At 40.5% G+C, this 19,622-nt stretch overlaps 1 protein-coding gene across 5 annotated transcripts in view; it reads right to left on the bottom strand.

The window, feature by feature from the left end:
- Positions 1–1,043: 1,043 nt before the first annotated feature.
- Positions 1,044–19,622, bottom strand: part of NR1H4 (nuclear receptor subfamily 1 group H member 4) — a 90,234-nt gene continuing 71,655 nt past the window's right edge. For 4 of the 5 annotated variants that reach the window (XM_054444196.1, XM_054444197.1, XM_054444192.1 and 1 more), the window contains 2 exons: positions 3,471–3,584; positions 1,044–2,221 (listed from right to left, as the gene is read on the bottom strand). In XM_054444196.1, the coding sequence (XP_054300171.1) occupies positions 1,983–2,221; positions 3,471–3,584 (353 nt within the window). In that variant the 3' untranslated portion in view covers positions 1,044–1,982. The remainder of the gene's footprint in view (positions 2,222–3,470; positions 3,585–19,622) is intronic. The other variant, XM_054444194.2, reaches the window with a different exon arrangement.

Raw genomic sequence — 19,622 nt, 5'->3', positions numbered from 1 at the left:
CCAGTGCCCCACCAGTTCCAGGCTCATTTCTCACTGCTGTCTGCGCAGATGGCATGAGATCCGGAGACACCAAACTGAAATTTACTCCTTTCTTCAATGTCCTTTCCTCACCAACCCTCTTCCTGGTGGGCCTGCTACTTCCCACTTACTTTTCATTAATAAGCTAAATCCCCGTATGCAATAAGTGCTGATCTCTGCATTTTACAATGGTGAAACTGAAATTTAGAAAGAGACTGTGCATCCTCCCTCCCTCCCCAGATTACGTATGGTCTTTTAACATCTGTACAACTCACCACCTTCCTCCTTTTGCTCCTGCCACCCCTTTCACCTTGAACCCCTTCCCTCCTACCTGGACCCACTGAATTCGGGGCTATCCCTTGAAGCCCAGCAGAGGTACCATTTCCTCTATGAAACTTTCCCAAGTTCCAGGGTAAACCTACAGCAAGTTCCGCTGCAGCCTTTATAACTCCCTCCAGGCAGTTACTGGGTTTTTTCTTTTTCTTTTTTTGAAGACAGGGTGTCGCTCTGTTGCCCAGGCTGGAGCGCAGTGGTGCAATCATGACTCAATGCAGCCTCCAACTCTGAGGCTCAAGCAATCCTCTTGCTTCAGCCTCCCAAGTTGCGGGGACCACCACAGGTGCAAGCCACAGCCCCTGGCTGATTTTATTGTTTTTTATTTTTTGTGGAGACAGGGTTTCCCCTATGTTGCCCAGGCTGGTCTCAAACTCCTGGGCTTAAGCTATCCTCCAGCCTCAGACTCCCAAAGTGCTGGGATTACAGGTGTGAATTGGGCTCAGCTCTGTTACTGGATCTTAATCATTTTTGTATCCTCCATGGAGTTTAGCAAATGAATCTTGTACTTACTGGGAACTCAAGACATTTTTGTTGTATCAGAATCCAACTGATGCTAGCCTCAACACAGTTTTCCATTGACTGGTTATTTTGAGAATTCCAGGGTTGTGCTAGTATTTTGATACAAAAAAACTGCTTGCTAATCATGTTCCACTTTGGCTAATTTTAGGAGAAAGGGAGATATACGCCCATTACTTATAGAAGGTGTTTTATTGTATTCACCAAAGGATAATAGGGAGAAGAATGCAACAGTGTAACAATGAAGGAAGGAAATGAACTAAATTCCTGCTTTAGGGGAAGTATACAGCAGCTGTGCTCCCAGCTGTAGGGATGTTTTCAAAAGCAAAACAAAACAGAAAGATGATTGGATACAATGAAGCCAATCATTTCCTCACTTTTAAGAGAGGACAGGGAAGGTCCCATCACTGCAGTTAGCTGAGTACTCTGAATTTGTGAATCCTGCCTCAAGACTAACTGGGGGAAAGGGTTGCTTGAGGGAATATTTTATGTGAAAATTGCTAACTTTTCTGTTTGCTATTCTCTTTGAACTTCAAAGAAAAGGAAATGATCAGAGGGCTATTACAGATGAATGACTATTCACCAGGACTTTTCCAGGGATGACAAAAGTGCCATTGATGTAATGAGAGACAGTATCTTTCTGTAAATTACCCCCTCAGATTCAATAGGATGTCTTTCAACATTTAAAGAAATGAGTTTGTATATTTATCAAATTTTGTTCCCAAAGAAAAGCCTGTTGCCATTATGTTTGCTTTATTGCCAAGATTGAATACAACTCTTTAATAAAATATATGCAATATGGTAAGATGAGGAGCAAAATGAGATTTTCCCTAGTTCAACAGATATAATTGAAGTAACAATCAATTTAATTAGGCAAACAGGGCTTGCCAATTAGAATGCAGGATTCCCTGGAGCCTTTTAAAACACAATGTAGAGAAAGTTGTTCCATCTAGCCCAATATTTACAGTTGTGGAAGTTACAGATGTAATTACAACATAAATATTCATCAAGATTTCTTGAGTGAAACTGGGTACAAGTGAAATAAAGGAAAGTTATACATCAGATTAATATGAGAGAGAAAAAGGAGCTAGACCCCTCCCCTGTAATCCCCATCACTGCACATCCCAGATTTCACAGAGAAGCGGGGTAAACTTGTGGTCATTTACTCTCCATGACATCAGCATCTCAGCGTGGTGATGATTGAATGTCCGTAATTCAGTCAGGCGACCCAGGAGACAGGCAAAATGTTGAGGATTTTCAGGCTGGTGAATCTTACACAACTTTTGTAGCACATCAAGAAGTGGCTCCTGAAGCTTCTCTACTGCCTCTCTATCCTTTATGTATTGTCTATCTGTTTTGAAGTTTAAAATAAAATGACAAAATTAAAAAGTGGAAAAGCATTAATTCGGCATAATTATAGCAACGTTAACTATTTTGAAGTGTAAGTTAAATGTTGTACACAAAATGTAAAAATTAAGTGTTCAACCTGATGAGTTTTTATGCACACACACACATGTAATTATAACGAGATCAAGATACAACACATGTAATGCTTCCCAGAAGCCTCCTAATTCCCCTTCCAATCAAAACCCCTAAAGATAACCTGTAGGGTGGATGTGAGCATCCTTTCTGTTGAGTATATTCTCAGAAGTGAAATGACTGGGTCATAGGACATATCCATGCATAACTTTAGTAGGTTCTGCTGAATAGTTTTTTAGTCACAAGTCATAATTTTTATGGTAAAGCAAAGTAACAACTAGCTTCTGCCTCAATATAATGTATAAAAATGGTCTAAGGCTAACATTGTTATTATGCTCTACAAATCATGAACATGGCATCATTCGACTCCCAAATTATTAAAGTAACCCAAAAATATAGAAAAAATTATGGAAAGAGATATTCATTTCAACAAAAAAACTGTTGAAAAAACATTTTCAGCAACAAAAAAACTGGAAATATCTTGAATATACAAACGTGGTAAAGATTAAGTAAATGATTGTATATTCATACAATGGAATATGTAGCACATATTACAACTTTACCAATGTAATTTTTTAATGACTTGGGAAATGACTTTTGAAGAAATATAAACTCAGAAAAAAGTTCCTTGTTATGTTAAAAAGCATGTAATTTCATTTAGGTCCCTGCTCCAATGCCACCCACTTAGAAAAGCCTCCCGTGACCACGAATTAAAATACCGTTTTTGTGCCACTCTCTTTCTTTATATTCTCATTATATTTTTTGTAGAATTTACCACCATCTGGAAAAATATTCTTGTTTCTTCATTTATTATCTTTCTCATCCTACCCGAATGCAAGCTGCATGGGAGCTGTGTCTTGTTGCATCCCCGGTGCTTAGCACCATGGTTAGTACATAGTAGGTGTTCAATATACATTTATTAAATGAATAAGCGTGATATTTTTTAAAAAGACTGAAAAGAAGTGCACTGAAAAGTTAATAATGGTTCTATTTGGATGGTAGAATTATAGGCCACTTTACTTTTTCTTTATATTTCTGTTTTTCAGATTTTTTTCAATAAACGTTATTACTAGTATACTGAAAAAAATTGCATAAAAATTAAAATATAACATTGAAATTACCTGGAGAGAGGATAACAATTGCTGTAAGCAGAGCATACTCCTCTTGAGTCATCTTCAGTTCCCCAATACTTTTATAAAAACTAAACATAGGTGTTATATATTCATCAGAGATGCCTGTGGGGGAAAGTTGCAATCATAATACAATTTTTGAGTGACTAAACAGTGTAAAACTAGAAACACATTATACATATAAACACAGGGTAATTTTGCAACTATATGCACACATTCAAATAATGACTGTATATTTATTATTTTTATTATATGTCCAAAGGAAGGACATTGTGAAGACAATCAGTTGACAAAATTCTCAAAATATGGCCAAAGCAATGAGTGTATGTCTAATTTTGTCAGTGTCTTTGTTTCAGTCACTACTAATAATCAATGATAATGCTCTTGAATTGCCAAAAGAATCTCAAAAACGTCTCCATTTTCCAGATGGGATTTAGTGAATCTTTTGAATATGACTATTGATAATTAAGGCAGAGATCACATCTTAAACAACTAACAAAAAGTGGTTGTTATTCAGTCTGGAAATATAGACAGCTTCATTTCTAAATGGGCCAGGGTTCTTTATTTTTTTATTTTTTTAATTTTTTTTTGAGATGGAGTCTCGCTCTGTTGCCCAGGCTGGAGTGCAGTGGCGCGATCTCTGCTTAAAGCAAGCTCCGCCTCCCGGGTTCCCGCCATTCTCCTGCCTCAGCTTCCCCAGTAGCTGGGACTACAGGTGCCCGCCACCGCGCCCAGCTAAATTTTTTTGTATTTTTTAGTAGAGACTGGGTTTCACCGTGTTAGCCAGGATGGTCTCGATCTCCTGACCTCGTGATCCGCCCGCCTCGGCCTCTCAAAGTGCTGGGATTACAGGCATGAGCCACCACGCCCGGCCAGGCCAGGGTTCTTATCAAAGGGTTCTGATCTCTTCCTGAAGCACCAAGCCATTACCTGCTAAGCATCAGTACTTGGCTGTTCTCTTCAAACTCAGTGTGTCCAAAATCAAAGACACCATGTACTACAGAACTAAGCTCCCCCATGTTTCTCCAAATCCACTTCCTTCCTGGCGTTCCCATTCTCGGTGAGTGGTATCCACATCACTCAACTGCCCAGGCCTGACAACTGAGATTCAGGCACCCAGGCCTGTGGCTTCTCCTGCTCACTCTCACCTGGTGCTCCCTCTCCTCTTTATTGCACCTGGCATTTACTTAATTTAAGCGTCCATCTCTCTTCATCTGGATTACTGCAGTTGCCTCTTTACTGGCCTTCCTGTCTTTAGTTTGATTCCCTTTGATCTATCTTCTATCCACGTATTGGAATCACCTTTCTAAAAATCAGATCACATACTTTCTCTCTACTTCTTACAAAAACCTTCTAAACCTCCCCCATGGCTTTCGGCATATAGTTTTAATTTTCTTCCTTTTAACGTAGGAGCCTCTAGGACCTGTCCCCTGCCTATCTCACTATTCACAATAACAATAGTAATAGTAGGAGTACTCATTATGTATTATGCAATATTTTAAGCATTTAATATACCATAATTCATTTAATAGTTTTAAACCCTGTGAGGTAGATATAGAGAGGTTATATAACTAGCCCAAAGGCACTCAGCTGAGAGAGGTGGAACTAGGATTCAAACCAAAGCTGGCAGGCTCCAAAGTCCTGACAGTGGCTATGGCTAAGCTGCACTCTATCACTCTATCACACTGCCTTTCCTCTAGCCACCTCGGCCACTTGTAGTTCCCTAAACAATTCACATTGCCCAGTTTTTGTACATGTTGTGCTCTCTACTTGAAATATCCCTTTTGTCTTTTATCTAGCTCATTCCTCTTTGTCATTTAAGACTTCTAACCAGGTGCAGTGGCTTACGCCTATAATCCCAACACTTAAGGAGGCCAAGGCTGGAAGATTGCTTGAGCTCAGGAGTTTGAGACTAGCCTGGGCAACATGGCAAAACCCCATCTCTACAAAAACTACAAAAGTTAGCTGGGTGCAGTGGGCACATGCCTGTGGTCCCAGCTACTCAGGAGGCTGAGGTGGGAGGATCGCTTGAGCCTGGAAGTTGAGGCTGCAGTAAGCTGTGATTGTGCTACTGCACTCCAGTCTGTGTGACAGAGTGAGATGCTGTCTCTTTTTTTTTTTTTTTTTTTTTTGAGATGGAATCTCACTCTTGTCGCCCAGGCTGGGGTGCAGTGGCGTGATCTCAGCTCACTGCAACCTCCGCCCCTTGGGTTCAAGTGATTCTCCTGCCTTAGCCTCCCAAGTAGCTGGGACTACAGGCGTGTGCCACCACACCTGGCTATTTTTTTTTTTTTTTGTATTTTTAGTAGGGACAGGGTTTCACTATATTAGCCAAGCTGATCTTGAACCCCTGACCTTGTGATCCACCCACCTCGGCCTCCCAAAGTGCTGGGATTACAGGCGTGAGCCACCACACCCGGGCCAAGATGCTAGCTCTAAAAAAAAAAAAAAAAAAGACTTATTAGTGCCACTTCCTGCATTCAATAAATATTACCTTGGTGCCTGTTGTGTGCATTGCTTTATTCCACAAGAGCCATTGGATGGAGAATCGTGGTGACAGAAAAACAAAACAAAACAAACAATAAAACCTGTGATGCGACTTATGGATTAATTGAGATGAGGATGTTTCCCGGGATTGGTCCAGATGAGAATAGACTGCTCCATTTCTTCCAAAACAGATCCAGAGTTAAAGAGCTTTGGCTGAGCAAACCAGAATAAACTTTGATTCCAGACGCTAAAGAGTACAATTATCATCTAAGGTATACTTACCAGAAAGCCTAAATTCTCACTGTTAGAAGAGTATCATAAGTGAAATAACTCAGAAGCAGAAAATCAAATACCGCATTCCCTCACTGAACAACGGATACACATGGACATACAAATAGAAATAATAGACACTGGCAACTCCAAAAGGCGGGAGGGTGGAAGGAAGGTGAGGGTTGAAAGATTACCTATTGGGTACAATGTTCACTATTTGGATGAGGGATGCGTTCACCAGAAGTCCAAATCACGTCATTACACAATATATCCATGTGAAATAGTCTGGATGTTTGTTGCCTCTAAATCTCATGTTGAAATGTAATCCTCAGTGTTGGAGGTGAGGCCTGGTGGAAGATGTTTGGGTCATTGGGGTAGACCCCTCATGAATGGCTTGGTGCCTTCCCCATGGTAATGAATGAGTTCTTACTTTATTAGTTACTGTGAAATATGTATGTTTAAAAGAGCCTAGCATCTCTCTCCCTGTCTCACCATGTGACATGCCTGCTCCCCCTTCACCTTCCACCATGAATAAAAGCTCCCTGGGGCCTCCCCAGAAGCTGAGCAGATGCTGGTGTCATTCTTGCACAGCCTGCAGAACCATGAACCAAATAAACCTCTTTCCTTTATAAATTACCCAGTCTCAGGTATTCCTTTATAGCAATGCAAAACAGACTAACGCACCATGTAACAAACCTGCACATGTACCTCCAGAATCGAAAATAAAATTTTAAAAAATTGAAATAAAATGAATACAAAAAGGAAAAAAATTACTTCTATCATGCATGGACACAGCTCTCATTTTTCTCTATCTTACAGTGATGCAAATGGTAGTAAAAGATCCCGAAGTACGCTAGGATTTCTTCTTTTCAATAATTAACCCATCCTTTCCATGGATACAGTATTTCATATTTTTCAAACACATAAACGAATTTGATTCTGTACAAGAATCCTGTGCAGGAAGTACTGATAAGCCAGTATTACTATCCCCATTTCAGACTTGAGAAAGTAAGGCTCAGAGAGGGTAAGCTGAGCTGACTAAGTTTACTAGCATAATAAATGGAAAACCCAAGTCTACATTATCTGAATCTTGATCCAACACACATTCCCAAATTGCCTTTGGTGAAACACATATATATGCCACGAGACAGGTCTCTCAGGCAGCTGTAATCATGGGTAACCTGCTTTAAGAAAATCTTAGCTACAAACGTTCAGATGAAATAATGGGTAAATAATAAAGGAAGGTGATGAATTATTTTGTACTTTAAAAGATAGTTGTTTTTTGTTTTTTGTTTTTTTTTGAGATGGAGTTTCACTCTTGTTGCCCAGGCTGGAGAGCAATGGCACGATCTAGGCTCACTGCAAACTCCGCCTCCCAGGTTCAAGCGATTCTTTTGCCTCAGCCTCCCGAGTAGCTGGGATTACAGGCATGCACCACCACGCCCAGCTAATTTTGTATTTTTATAGAGACGGGGTTTCTCCATGTTAGTCAGGCTGGTCTCAAACTCCCGACCTCAGGTGATCCACCCGCCTCAGCCTCTCAAAGTGCTGGGATTACAGACATGAGCCACAGCACCCAGCCTATAAAGAGAATTATATGATTTATTTAATTTTTTGGATTTATTTAAATTTTGAGCACAATAAATGTTTAAATATGTTTTAAAAAACAGTCTTCCCAAATTAAATCCCTGCTATTTTCCTCTCTGGTCAAAATACCACCCTCTTCTCCCCTTTGACTTTGATTTTTTAATTGACCCCAGTGGACTCTATTAACAACAATGTCTTTGTTGAGCAATTTGGGGATTACATCATGTGGAAGATTGCCCTTTATCCAGCTGTTACAGAATGAACTAAATACCCATGACTCAACTAGATACAACTTAAAGTGCAGAGGATTGGAGAATGTGAGCCTGGAGAATACCAGTCCTGGCTTCCAGCAAACCTAGTGGTTAAGAGGTCATAAGCCAGCTCTGAGTTTGAAACCAAACTCCACGACTTGCTCTTGAGACATTACTTAAACTCTTTAAGCCTTCATTTTCTCATCTGTGAAATGTTGTCACGTGTAATATAATGGGTACTGCATATAACAGTAGTGTTATATGAGATATAGAGAGAGCGCTTAGCACAATTCCAGGTTCATAGTAAATCCTCAATAAATGTCAGAGTAGATAATTATAATAGTAGCTATTATTATCATTATTCAGGAGAACTGAATCAACACATTAGGCCATCTTAATCTCAGTTCATCTTAAGTCTTAGATTAAACGTGTGAACTTTTGTCTTTACAAAGCCGTGTAGGTTTTTAAAAACCAACAAATTCTGCAGATTACTGGGGATAAATACAAACTGGCTGATCAGTGATTTGCCTCAGTATTTTTCCAGGTATTAAAGCTAAACCAAGTTCTCTATTTTCTTGGTAAGGTTGTTCTTTTTCATCTTCAAAAAAATATCAATCTTTATGCTTTCTTCAGCATTCAGAGACTACACTCCTCAGGTTACCTAAAATAATAATTTATGGCCATGCCATTAAATTAAATAGTACATGAAGATTTAGGGATGATATTCAAGACAGCTGATTTGAAAATACTAAAATTTTAAAAAATTTCTTTGATTGCCAAATTTCCTATTTCATTTGCCTTTCTAAATCCCTACACACCTTCCAGAGATGTTGCCTCCATTAGCTATCTAATTACAATTGATAACATTTGGGGAAAATAAGGTTAAACTTTTAAAATGATTATTTCATCTTGTGCATGTTGTAAAAGCTAAGAGTGAATATAGAGAAAATGTAGAAAAGAAATAATGGGAGAGTTAAAAAATAATTTTCCTACAAGATAGATAAACATAAATCTACTTTTGGAATTAGAGTCAACAATCAGAGTTAACCATGCCAACATAAACGAAGGGCTTGTGAACCAGCAATTTCTAACATTGGAGATGTAACACTAACATCATCCTGAAGGGGACAGCCTTTTCCTGTTTTCCTGCTTCCTTCTTCCTGGAGAATTGCTTAAAATTTGCTTCATTTTTGCTTGAATGATGAATTACCTGATTTTTGGTCACAAGGGGGGGCTATTTTCTAACTTAACTACCAAAGATTTTGCCATGGAAAAGTCTGAAAATGCAAAAATAATTTTATGTTTCTGCTCCTGTTTCCTATTTGTTTCCCCTTTTTTAAAAAGAGGTATGTGATTAATAAATTATGTTCAATGATCAGAAATATTCTTTGAGAGAATAACCATTTGATAGAATTAACACTACACTGCTTTAGGTGTTTTAAATGTTAAAAGTCTTTTATTTCCTAATTAGCTTTCTAGTCATAATTGGGAACAAAAACGAAGCAGGTGTGTGTGTGTGTGTGTGTGTGTGTGTGTGTGTGTGATTTACAAGTATGCATATTACACAAGACATATATCCTGGTATCTTAAATACCTCTATATGATTTATTCTGATGACGTCCTCAAGATGGACTGAGCATCTGGTTAAAAATGATACTATTTCCTTAAAACCATGTAACTTGAAACTTTTCTAGAAATGACATCACCCCATAGCACAGAGGTCAAGGTACAAATCCCTGACATGGCACACAAGGCTACATCTGCCTTCTGCTTTCCTTTCAAACTAATCTCTCAGAAGCTCAATAGTTTCCCTAGGAACTAATGACACTGATTCATCTAAGGCTCCTAAAGCTGATTCATCTTGTTGCCTGTGCAGGCTCCCTTCCCCCTCTCTGCCCCATGGCCATACACTATGGTAGAGGCAAATCCGAGCTCCAGCCCAAGGTCCAGCCACTGTTGGTCTCATTTCCCACATCAGAGGTTGGTGTAGTTAGGGACAGCAGTGAAATTTGGGCCCATGAGACTAAAGGAGAGTCTACTGGGAAGTTCCTAAGAAAGATTTCCATGCTGAGGAAGACAGCATTTCTTTTTCCTTTGACCAGTGTTGTGCCCGGACATAGTGCCTGGCACTGGTGTGGCCATTAGATGACCAGGAGGAGAACCAGCCCGCGGGGACGGCCAATACGCCAAGGATAGCGAAGCAGAAAGATGAGATGGATCTGTGTTTCCGATGGTGGGTTCTGCCCCTAAATTAACCAATTCTGCTGTCACCCTTCCTCTGGGTTTCTTGTTTGAGCTAATATATTTTCTTACTTTTTTAGGCCATAATGAGTTTATTTTCTGTAGCTATCAGCCAAGAGCATTCTGACAGCTCCCCTAACAAGTGGGATACACTTTTTATGTCTTCATGCTTTTTCCTGAAATACAAGGCAGGATCCTTGTTAGACTAAGGCACCCCATCCATGGTTCAAGGCCAAGTTCAAATTTTGCTTCCTCTATGGAGCTTTCCCTGTCACAGAGAAGCAGAATTAGTTACTTCCTTTTCTAGGTTCAATTCTATTGCAACTTATCACAATTCATATCTCTCCTTCTCACTGGAGTGTGAAATACCATATACATTTTATAAGAGTGGGAATCGGCCGGGCGCAGTGACTCACACCTGTAATCCCAGCACTTTGGGAGGCCAAGGCGGGCGGATCACAAGGTCAAGAGATCAAGACCATCCTGGCTAACATGGTGAAACCCTGTCTCTACTAAAAATACAACAAATTAGCTAGGTGTGGTGGCACGCGCCTGTAGTCCCAGCTACTCAAGAGGCTGAGGCAGGAGAATTGCTTGAACCCGAGAGGCGGAGGTTGCAGCGAGCCTAGATTGCACCACTGCACTCCAGCCTGGGTGACAGAGCGAGACTCTGTCTCAAAAAAAAAAAAAAAAAAAAAAAAAAAAAAGAGTGGGAATCAGTTACTGTTATCTCCAGTGCCTGCCATGCTGCCTGACCCATAAAGGGTGCTCCATAGATTTTTTTTAAGACAGAATCTGGCTCTGTCACCCAGGCTGGAGTGCAGTGGCACAATCATAGCCCACTGCAGCCTTGGCCTCCTGGGGGCTCAAGCAGTTCTCCTGCCTCAGTCTCTTGAGTAGCTAGGACTACAGGTATGCACCACCACATCCAGACATTTTATTTTTTGTAGAGACAGGGACTTGCTATGTATTCTAGGCTGGTCTCGAACTCCTGGTCTCAAGCAGTCCTCCCACCTCGGCCTCCTTACATGTTGGGATTATGGGAGTGAGCCACTGTGACTGGCCAGATATTTCTTATTCACTTCTGCATCTCTAATAACTAGCATCCTTCTGAAGACATAATAGGAGATTAACAAATGCATGTTAAATCAGGCAGTAGTATGTTTTCGTAGTTCTTTATGATGAAAGTGACACAGTTGTGAGATGTGATGGGGACAAGGGATGCCATTAAGGCAATGGACATATTCTTGTGGTGCTAAGAGATTGGACTATGTCCTCTATTTCAACTGCTAAACTTTCCCCAGGGAGTCATTTGTGCCATACTCTTGGTCCTAAGTAAACAGCTGCCATCAAACTAGCAATTCAAAAAAGAACTACTTTAAATATAAAATATTTAATTTAAAATATATAGTAAATGATGTGCTTCCCATTAGTCCGAGTGGCTAAAAACTATCCGGCCTAATTAGGTCTCACCAGGGCTTAGGAGTTACCAGAGTTTGGACTGTCAAGTTCCAGATTCAACTCAACAAAATTCACCAATATTTGTATTCCTGCTATGTGTCAGGCACTATATTAGTGCTGGGAATCTGGGAATATGAAGTCCTCAGGCAATTAACAGGTTAATGGAAGAAGCGGATACAATCAACTCTCTGTGGGTTCTGTATCCATGGATTCAACCAACCACAGATCAAAAATATTTGGGAAAAGTATTGCAACTGTAATGAACATGTACAGACTTTTTTCCTGTCATTATTCCCTGAACAATACAGTGAAACAATTATTTACATACCATTTACATTGTATTAGGTATTGTAAGTCATCTAGAGGTGATTCAGAGTATACAACAGGATGTACATAGGTTATATACAAAGGCTGTACCATTTTATATCAGGGACTTGAGCAGCCGTTAACTGGTATCCAAGAGAGATCTTGGAACCAATCCTCTATGGATACCAAGGGGCGACATGACATAAATAAATAAATAATATCTAAAACTGAGCAAGTACAAAAAGCTTGGGAAGTACAGCTGAGGAACAATGGATTCTGCCTAGGGGCAATGGAAATATCCTCACTTGTATTTCTTTAATGTTTCCTCTTAATCCAAGGAAGGTTTCTTCCTATAATTTGAGTCCTAAATTTGCCCATGCAAAAGTTATCCTGTGACCACTTTCAGAAGCAAAAGTAGAGGTGTTAAGATTTCCAAATTTTAACTAAAGCATTTACCCTTCTTATAAATATTCTATCATTTGTTTCTTTACATTTCTAACCCCTCTCAAAGACAGTATCTGAACTGATAATCAGCTTAGATTTGCATCTTTGGAAAACATAGTTCTGGTAACTGTTTTCATTTTGTGCAAGCCGAAAAGGCTAAAGCAGTGAAATAATATAACAAAAATAAGCACAGTATATTTTAGTATGGTACTATTAAGGGCTACAACTTCATCACCCTAACAAGATTATCTCCTTTCTCTGACTTCATTGTCTATTCATTTGATCATTGACTTGAGGTAATTTGAAATTGCTAACAGCTGCTTATACTTTATCTCTCAGCCGAAGGGCAGAAACCATGTTTTACTTTATATTCCCTGCTAGCAGATAGTTGGGCAAATATTAGAACTTGGTGAGTGACAGATGCCACATATAGAACGAGTGCTGGGCTCTGAGTTAGAATACCCACCTTCATGTCCTCGCGCTCTTTTGATTAGCTATATGAACTTGGGCAGGTCATCTTGCCTCTCTAAGCCCGTTTCTACATCTATAAAATAGGATATTTTATAAATAACACTCACCTAGTGAGGGCCATTGGGAGCAGCACTAACAGGATGATGCATGTGAAAACATAACATTGCAAAACATGAGATATATTGTCATACTGGTAAATTCTTACTGAATTGAACATTTTATTTATGTCTCTTGTGGGGATGGAAAAAGGCCCAAAACTACTATAAATGTCACGGGTTATTTATATTTGAAATGGACAGAACAAGTTGCTTTGATCTCTGAGAGGTTATTGCTAATTTCCTTAATGTTAAAATGTAAACTTGGGCCAGGCGCGGTGGCTCACACCTGTAATCCCAGCACTTTGGGAGGCTGAGGTGGAAAGATCACCTGATCTTAGGAGTTTAAGACCAGCCTGGCCAACATGGTGAAACTCCATCTCTACTAAAAACACAAAAAATTAACCGGACATGTTGGCCGTCGCCTGTAATCCCAGCTTCTCAGGAGGCTGAGGCTGGAGAATTGCCTGAACCCAGGAGGCGGAGGTTGCAGTAAGCCCAGATCGTGCCAATGCACTCTAGCCTGGGCGATAAGAATGAAACTTTGTCTCAAAAAAAATCAAAACAAAACAAAATATAAACTCATTCAGTGTTAGCAAACCTATTTCAGTCTATAATATTTTATATACTATGACTATTCCTATTTTTATTGACAATTCCAACTTAAACCCCTAGTTTGTAAGTAATGGTACATTAGGAATAAAATCAATGACGCACTAGAATTGTATAGAAACAACTCAAGCACAAATTATATCAGATATAAGTTCTAAAGCCTCAATTAACATAAATACTCTAATTCTCATTAAAAGCATCTCAGAGACAGTTATCTTTGTGTATGTGATTGGGATTTAATAATAGCAAACAAAAGAGTACGAATTTGAAGAACAAGAAAAGAAATTTCACATCATATTATTTAAAGAGTTGCACAGGCATAAACAGAGTAACTTTGAGCATTATGTTACTCTGGAATTAAATGTACAATAGAAATAAGAATGAATTGTATTAGCATAAGAATAAAAAGTTAGTCTGAAAGGTCATCTTGCAAGATCAGGTTTTTATGTGTTGTGTGGAAGAGGCAATGTTCTGAAAACCCACTGGGAGAAGGAAATTCATAAATATTAATAAATGAAAACATTATAGATAATAAAATATGCAGCACCATGTGAGTTTGGATGGTTTTTATTGTCACAATATATGGTTGATATTTGGAGAAAGTAGCTTATTATAAACTAGAAACATGCATATTTATTTACACAGATCATATTCTGGAAAACTTCATTCTTGAGCTTTTCTGAAACTTGAGGTATCACAAATTCTGAAACTTATGAAATTACATGGAAGATTTTTTTCTTTTTGATTATATGTATTCTAACCAACAAGACCCTCATCATTTCTCACCTAGTTATTGCATTAGTAGTTCTCTTTACAGGTCTCTTGTCTCAAGGTGTGATGAAGAAGTTAAGTTCTTGCCAATGGAATGCCAGTAGAAGTTATATGTAACACTTAAGGATTATTCACTTACAGGGAGGGTGAGCCATTCTTTTTCCCCTTTGCCCTCCCTACTTGCTGGAATGTGTTTTTGTTTGTTTGCTTGTTTTTGAGACGGAGTCTCACTCTGTTGCCCAGGCTGGAGTGCAGTGGCACTATCTCTGCTCATTACAACCTCTGCCTCCCAGGTTCAAGCAATTCTCCTGCCTCAGCCTTTGGAGTACCTGGGACTACAGGCACATGCCACCATGCCCGGCTAATTTTTTGTATTTTTAGTAGGGATGGGGTTTCGCTGTGTTAGCCAGGATGGTCTCAATCTCATGATCTTGTGATTCGCCCACCTTGGCCTCCCAAAGTGCTGGGATTACAGGCATGAGCCACCGTGCCCGGCCTGGAATGTGTTTTTACCAAAATGATGGGGAGCCATACTGGACCATGAGGAGGAAGTCAACTCTCTGTGGATGGATGAGCATGACATCCATCTGTATGGATAGAACTATGGCACAGAGGGACACTATGAAGATTCTCTATCAGTCCCATTCTCCTCATGCCCAGACTATTATAAGATAGAAATACATTTCCATCTTGTTTAAGCACTCTTTATTTTTTGTCTCTGTTACAGCAGCCAAACCTCTAACTTAAATTATGCATGAAATCTATTGTGATTAATTCTTTTCATATATATTTCTCCTAGAAGATGAAGTACTTGAGGATTATGACTTTATCTTATTCATCTTTGTACCACCAGTGTACTTATCCCATAGAAGTACTCAATAAAAGCTTGTTAAAAAAAAAGTAAACAAATAAACAAATACACGTCCTAATGGAAATGATCTTCCATTGCTACTGGATAGTTGCCCTACAGGCAGAGTCAAATGAAAATGATAAGATTCAAAGCTGACTAAGTGTCTCATCAAGTGAGAGGAGGGGGGCTAATGAGCCACCACCCTGAGAAATATGAGGAGATATTCTGATGAGAGATGATATGAGTCAGAAAGGCTTGCCTGTTCTGAAGGTTTAGGGGATGCAAATCATCTCTACTCTACAACTGATCATCAGAGGTATTCTTTTTTTTTTTTTAATTGAGATGGAGTCTTGCTCTGTTGCCCAGGCTGGAGTGCAGTGGTGCAATCTTGGCTCACTGAAACCTCCGCCTTCTGGGTTCAAGCAATTCTCCAGCCTCAGCCTCCCGACTAGCTGGGACTACAGGTGCATGCCACCATGCCCGGCTAATTTTTTATATTTTTAGTAGAGACGGGATTTCACCGTGTTAGCCAGGATGGTCTCAATCTCCTGACCTCGTGATCCACCTGCCTCGGCCTCCCAAAGGGCTGGGATTACAGGTGTGAGCCACCGCGCTCGGCCCATAAGTATTCTTCAGGCAAAAAACAAGTGTTTATAAAGTGCTTAATATAATAAAAAAAGGAACAGGGCCAGGTGCGGTGGCTCACGCCTGTAATCCCAGCACTTTGGGAGGCCAAGGCGGGCGAATCATGAGGTCAGGAGATCGAGACCATCCTGGCTAACATGGTAAAACCCCATCTCTACTAAAAATACAAAAAATTAGCCAAGCATGGGGGCACGCCCCTGTAGTCCCAGCTACTTGGGAGGCTGAGGCAGGAGAATCGCTTGAACCCAGGAGGTGGAGGTTGCAGTGAGCCAAGATCACGGTCACTGCACTCCAGCCTGGGCGACAGAGTGAGACTCTGTCTCAAAATAAATAAATAAATAAATGAAACAGAAAGAGGAATAAGACAATTGTTTCTGTTGGAGGTGGCTGATTTGTGGCAGAGAGGCTCCAGCAATATGTGGTAGCCAGAAATCATGGGAACCCCAAGGTGTAACTGCCTGACTTTGGTTTTTGAAGCTTTTGTGTCTTCGTGGCTAGAACCACATCACTTGCCTCAACAGGTTTCAATTCTGGCCCAGACTCAGAAAACTCTGGGGAACTCTGTGAAGTTGTGCATACCACTTCAGGATTATTCCTTTAAAGAGAGGGTGTGCCACTCTTTTTCCCCTTTGCCCTCCCCACTTGCTGGAATGTTACCAAAATGGTAGGGAGCCATAGTGGATCATGTGGATGAAGTCAACTCTCCGAAAACCCTGGGGAGCTCTGTGCGCATCTAATTCTAGGAACTTGGCTCCAGCTTTGTTTCTTGTGACAATCTCTGTCTTGACATATTGACTAAGCTTGGGGAGTTCATCTTTCTCTAAGCCTGATCGCATTTCCTTGAAGCTGGGGTTTCACCACATATCCTTGAGCTCCAACTCCTATGGCATGCTCTTGAAAGATACCTTTTCTCAACAAAGTTATAGTTGAGAATGAGTGGGAAGAGATGTTGGAAATGTGAAGAGAGAGAAGGTACAAGACAATTTTCCATAAGAATAAGAGTGAATTGGCTAGGGAAAAGGGATACATGGAAAGTACTGAGGTCCACCTGAAGTGTTTGATCACTAACTTTGGGTAAGCCAGTCATACTGTTTCAGTTCTCAGGCTCAAGCACAGAGTAGGTTAAGAGTCGTACTCAGTCAGGCAGAGGGTTTTCTTAGGTGAAAGAAAGACAAAGAGTTGAGAATATCTGGTGAATGATCCAAGGAAATGATCATATTGATGAACCATGAACCCTAAGCCAAGTACTGAGGAAAGTGTGGTCAGGCAAAAGGGAGTAGAGTCAATGGCTGGAGGGTTAGTGGATGGAGGGTCAACAAATGGATTTTTGTTTTTTGTTTGTTTGTTTGTTTTTTGAGACAGAGTCTCACTCTGTCACCCAGGCTGGAGTGCAGTGGCGTGATCTCGGCTTACTGCTGCCTCTACCTCCTGGGTTCAAGCAATTCTCCTCCCTCAGCCTCCCAAGTAGCTAGGATTACAGGTACCTGCCACCACGCTGGGCTAATTTTTTGTATTTTTAATAGAGACAGGGTTTCACTATGTTGGCCAAGCTGGTCTCGAACTCCTGACCTCGTGATCCACCCACCTCAGCCTCCCAAAGTGCTGGGATTACAAGCATGAGCCACCGCACCCGGCAATGGACGTTGTTTTGGAACAAAGAATCCCTAGAGTCAGGGTACTAGAAGGTGGCAAGCCGGAAAGTTAGAGGGTAATATCAGAGGGAACAGATACTTGGGATGGATATTTTGTTATTGGGATTAACAGGGTCTAGATCTGGCATAGAATTGATAATATCTACCTCAAAGTGCTACAAAGAGCAAACAATATTTTTTGTGAAGCAAAATGTTAGCCATGGAGATGACCCACTCAGATCACCCTTAAAGACAGCCCACAGTAGGGAGTATGGCTGGCTGATAGCCTCCAGCTGCTGCCCTGTGAGTGCTGAGGACACACTTTCACCAGTCTTGCCTCAACTGGTGAATGAGCCTAGTAGGTGTGTTAGTGCTGGTCCATTCAGTGGGCAGCTCGGACTAGGTGTCTCTCCAATGGCCTAGCTGAAACTTTCTCAGGACTGTGCTGTGATCTGATGCTCTTCATGCCCAATCATGCCTTCCTGCTCCCCTTTCACAGGTGTCAGATCAGCATAGTGGTGTAGAGTCTCCTGGACTCCACCTGCTTCCTCCTCCTTTATTCTTCAGAGGCATTTCCCCCAATTAACTTCTGACACATTTAGTCCCATGTTGATATCTGCTTCTTGTAGGACCCAAAGCTCACACAAACACTGAGAATACAGCCTGACACACAGTGGTGCTGAATAATTATCTTTCTGGTGCTATAATTAATAGATCCAGCCATTACGCATATATGCCCCCTGTTTTTTTTTTGTTTTTGAGACAAGGTCTCACTCTGTCACCCAGGCTGGAGTACAGTGGCACAATCTCAGCTCACTGCAACCTCCACCTCTTGGGCTCTAGAGACCCTCCCACCTCAGCCTCTCAGCTAGCTGGGATTACAGACCCATGCCACCATGCCCAGCTAATTTTTTTAACTTTTTTGTAAAGATGGGGTCTCGCTCTGTGGCCCAGGCTGGTCTCAAATTCCTGGGCTCAAGCAATCTTCCTGCCTTGGCCTCCAAAGTGCTGGGATTATAGGTGTGAGCCAGCATGATCAGCCTTATATATGCCTTTCTATAAACATAATTTTCCTCTTAGTAGCCTTGTAAAGTTTTTTGGAAGACTATTTTTCCCCTTTTAGCTGAACCACGGTGGAAGGGATTTTCCCCACCTCAGCCAGGCTGGGGAAGGAATCTGGTACTAACCCAGTGCTCATCATGGAAATGGCAGCAATCTGACTTGGCTCAGGACCCAGGAGATCTGATGGAGCCAGGCAAAGATTTTTTTTTTTTAAAGGAAGCTGAGCATCCAGGAGAGAAAAAGAGACAGAGAAAGAAAGATAGAACAACCACTGGATAATTCTCCTGCAGATGCCCTCTCATCAAAACATTTCAATTCATATGGCAGACATTGTACCCCTCTTTTTCATTGTCTGGCACCTGAATCAACTTTAAATGACTCATCTTTGAGGAGGAGGCGGAGAGAGAACACAACAGAACTTCCATATCCAAACTGTCTTTTTCCTTTTCTTACACTCAAATGCAAAAGAGATATCTGTTCCCCAAATTAACTACTATAGGCAATGTCTAGAAGAATGTTTAACCAACTTTTTGTTGGTTACTTGTCAGCTTTGGACATTAACAACTCTGATATTCAGGGAAACAACCATCTGAAAAGTAAATAAACAGACCAGTTTTATAGCTCCGGACAAACCTTCATTCATTTTTTTCATTTGTTCCACAGAATTTTTTTGAGCACCCAATCCAAGCCAGGCATGTGCTAGGTGCTTGGGATAAAATACTGACTCAAAAAGAAGAAAACCCGTCTTATTAAGTTTTTATTATCAAACTTCAGGCAAGACTGCAGAATAAATATTAAAGTTAAACATGATTTCAAAGAGATCAAATTGGTTATGAGGTCTGTTTCAACAGCTTTAAAAAAAACGGGACATGCAGCTAATAAGTAGTGGAGCCTATATTCAATCCAGATTCCACAGTCATATCCTTAATCACCACTGTCTCTTGATGAATAAACCAAAC

Source organism: Pongo pygmaeus, chromosome 10, assembly GCF_028885625.2.
Source record: "Pongo pygmaeus isolate AG05252 chromosome 10, NHGRI_mPonPyg2-v2.0_pri, whole genome shotgun sequence".
Taxonomy (NCBI): domain Eukaryota; kingdom Metazoa; phylum Chordata; class Mammalia; order Primates; family Hominidae; genus Pongo; species Pongo pygmaeus.
The sequence above is the reverse complement of the archived record's forward strand: the minus strand, read 5'-3'. Positions and strand labels throughout refer to the sequence as shown.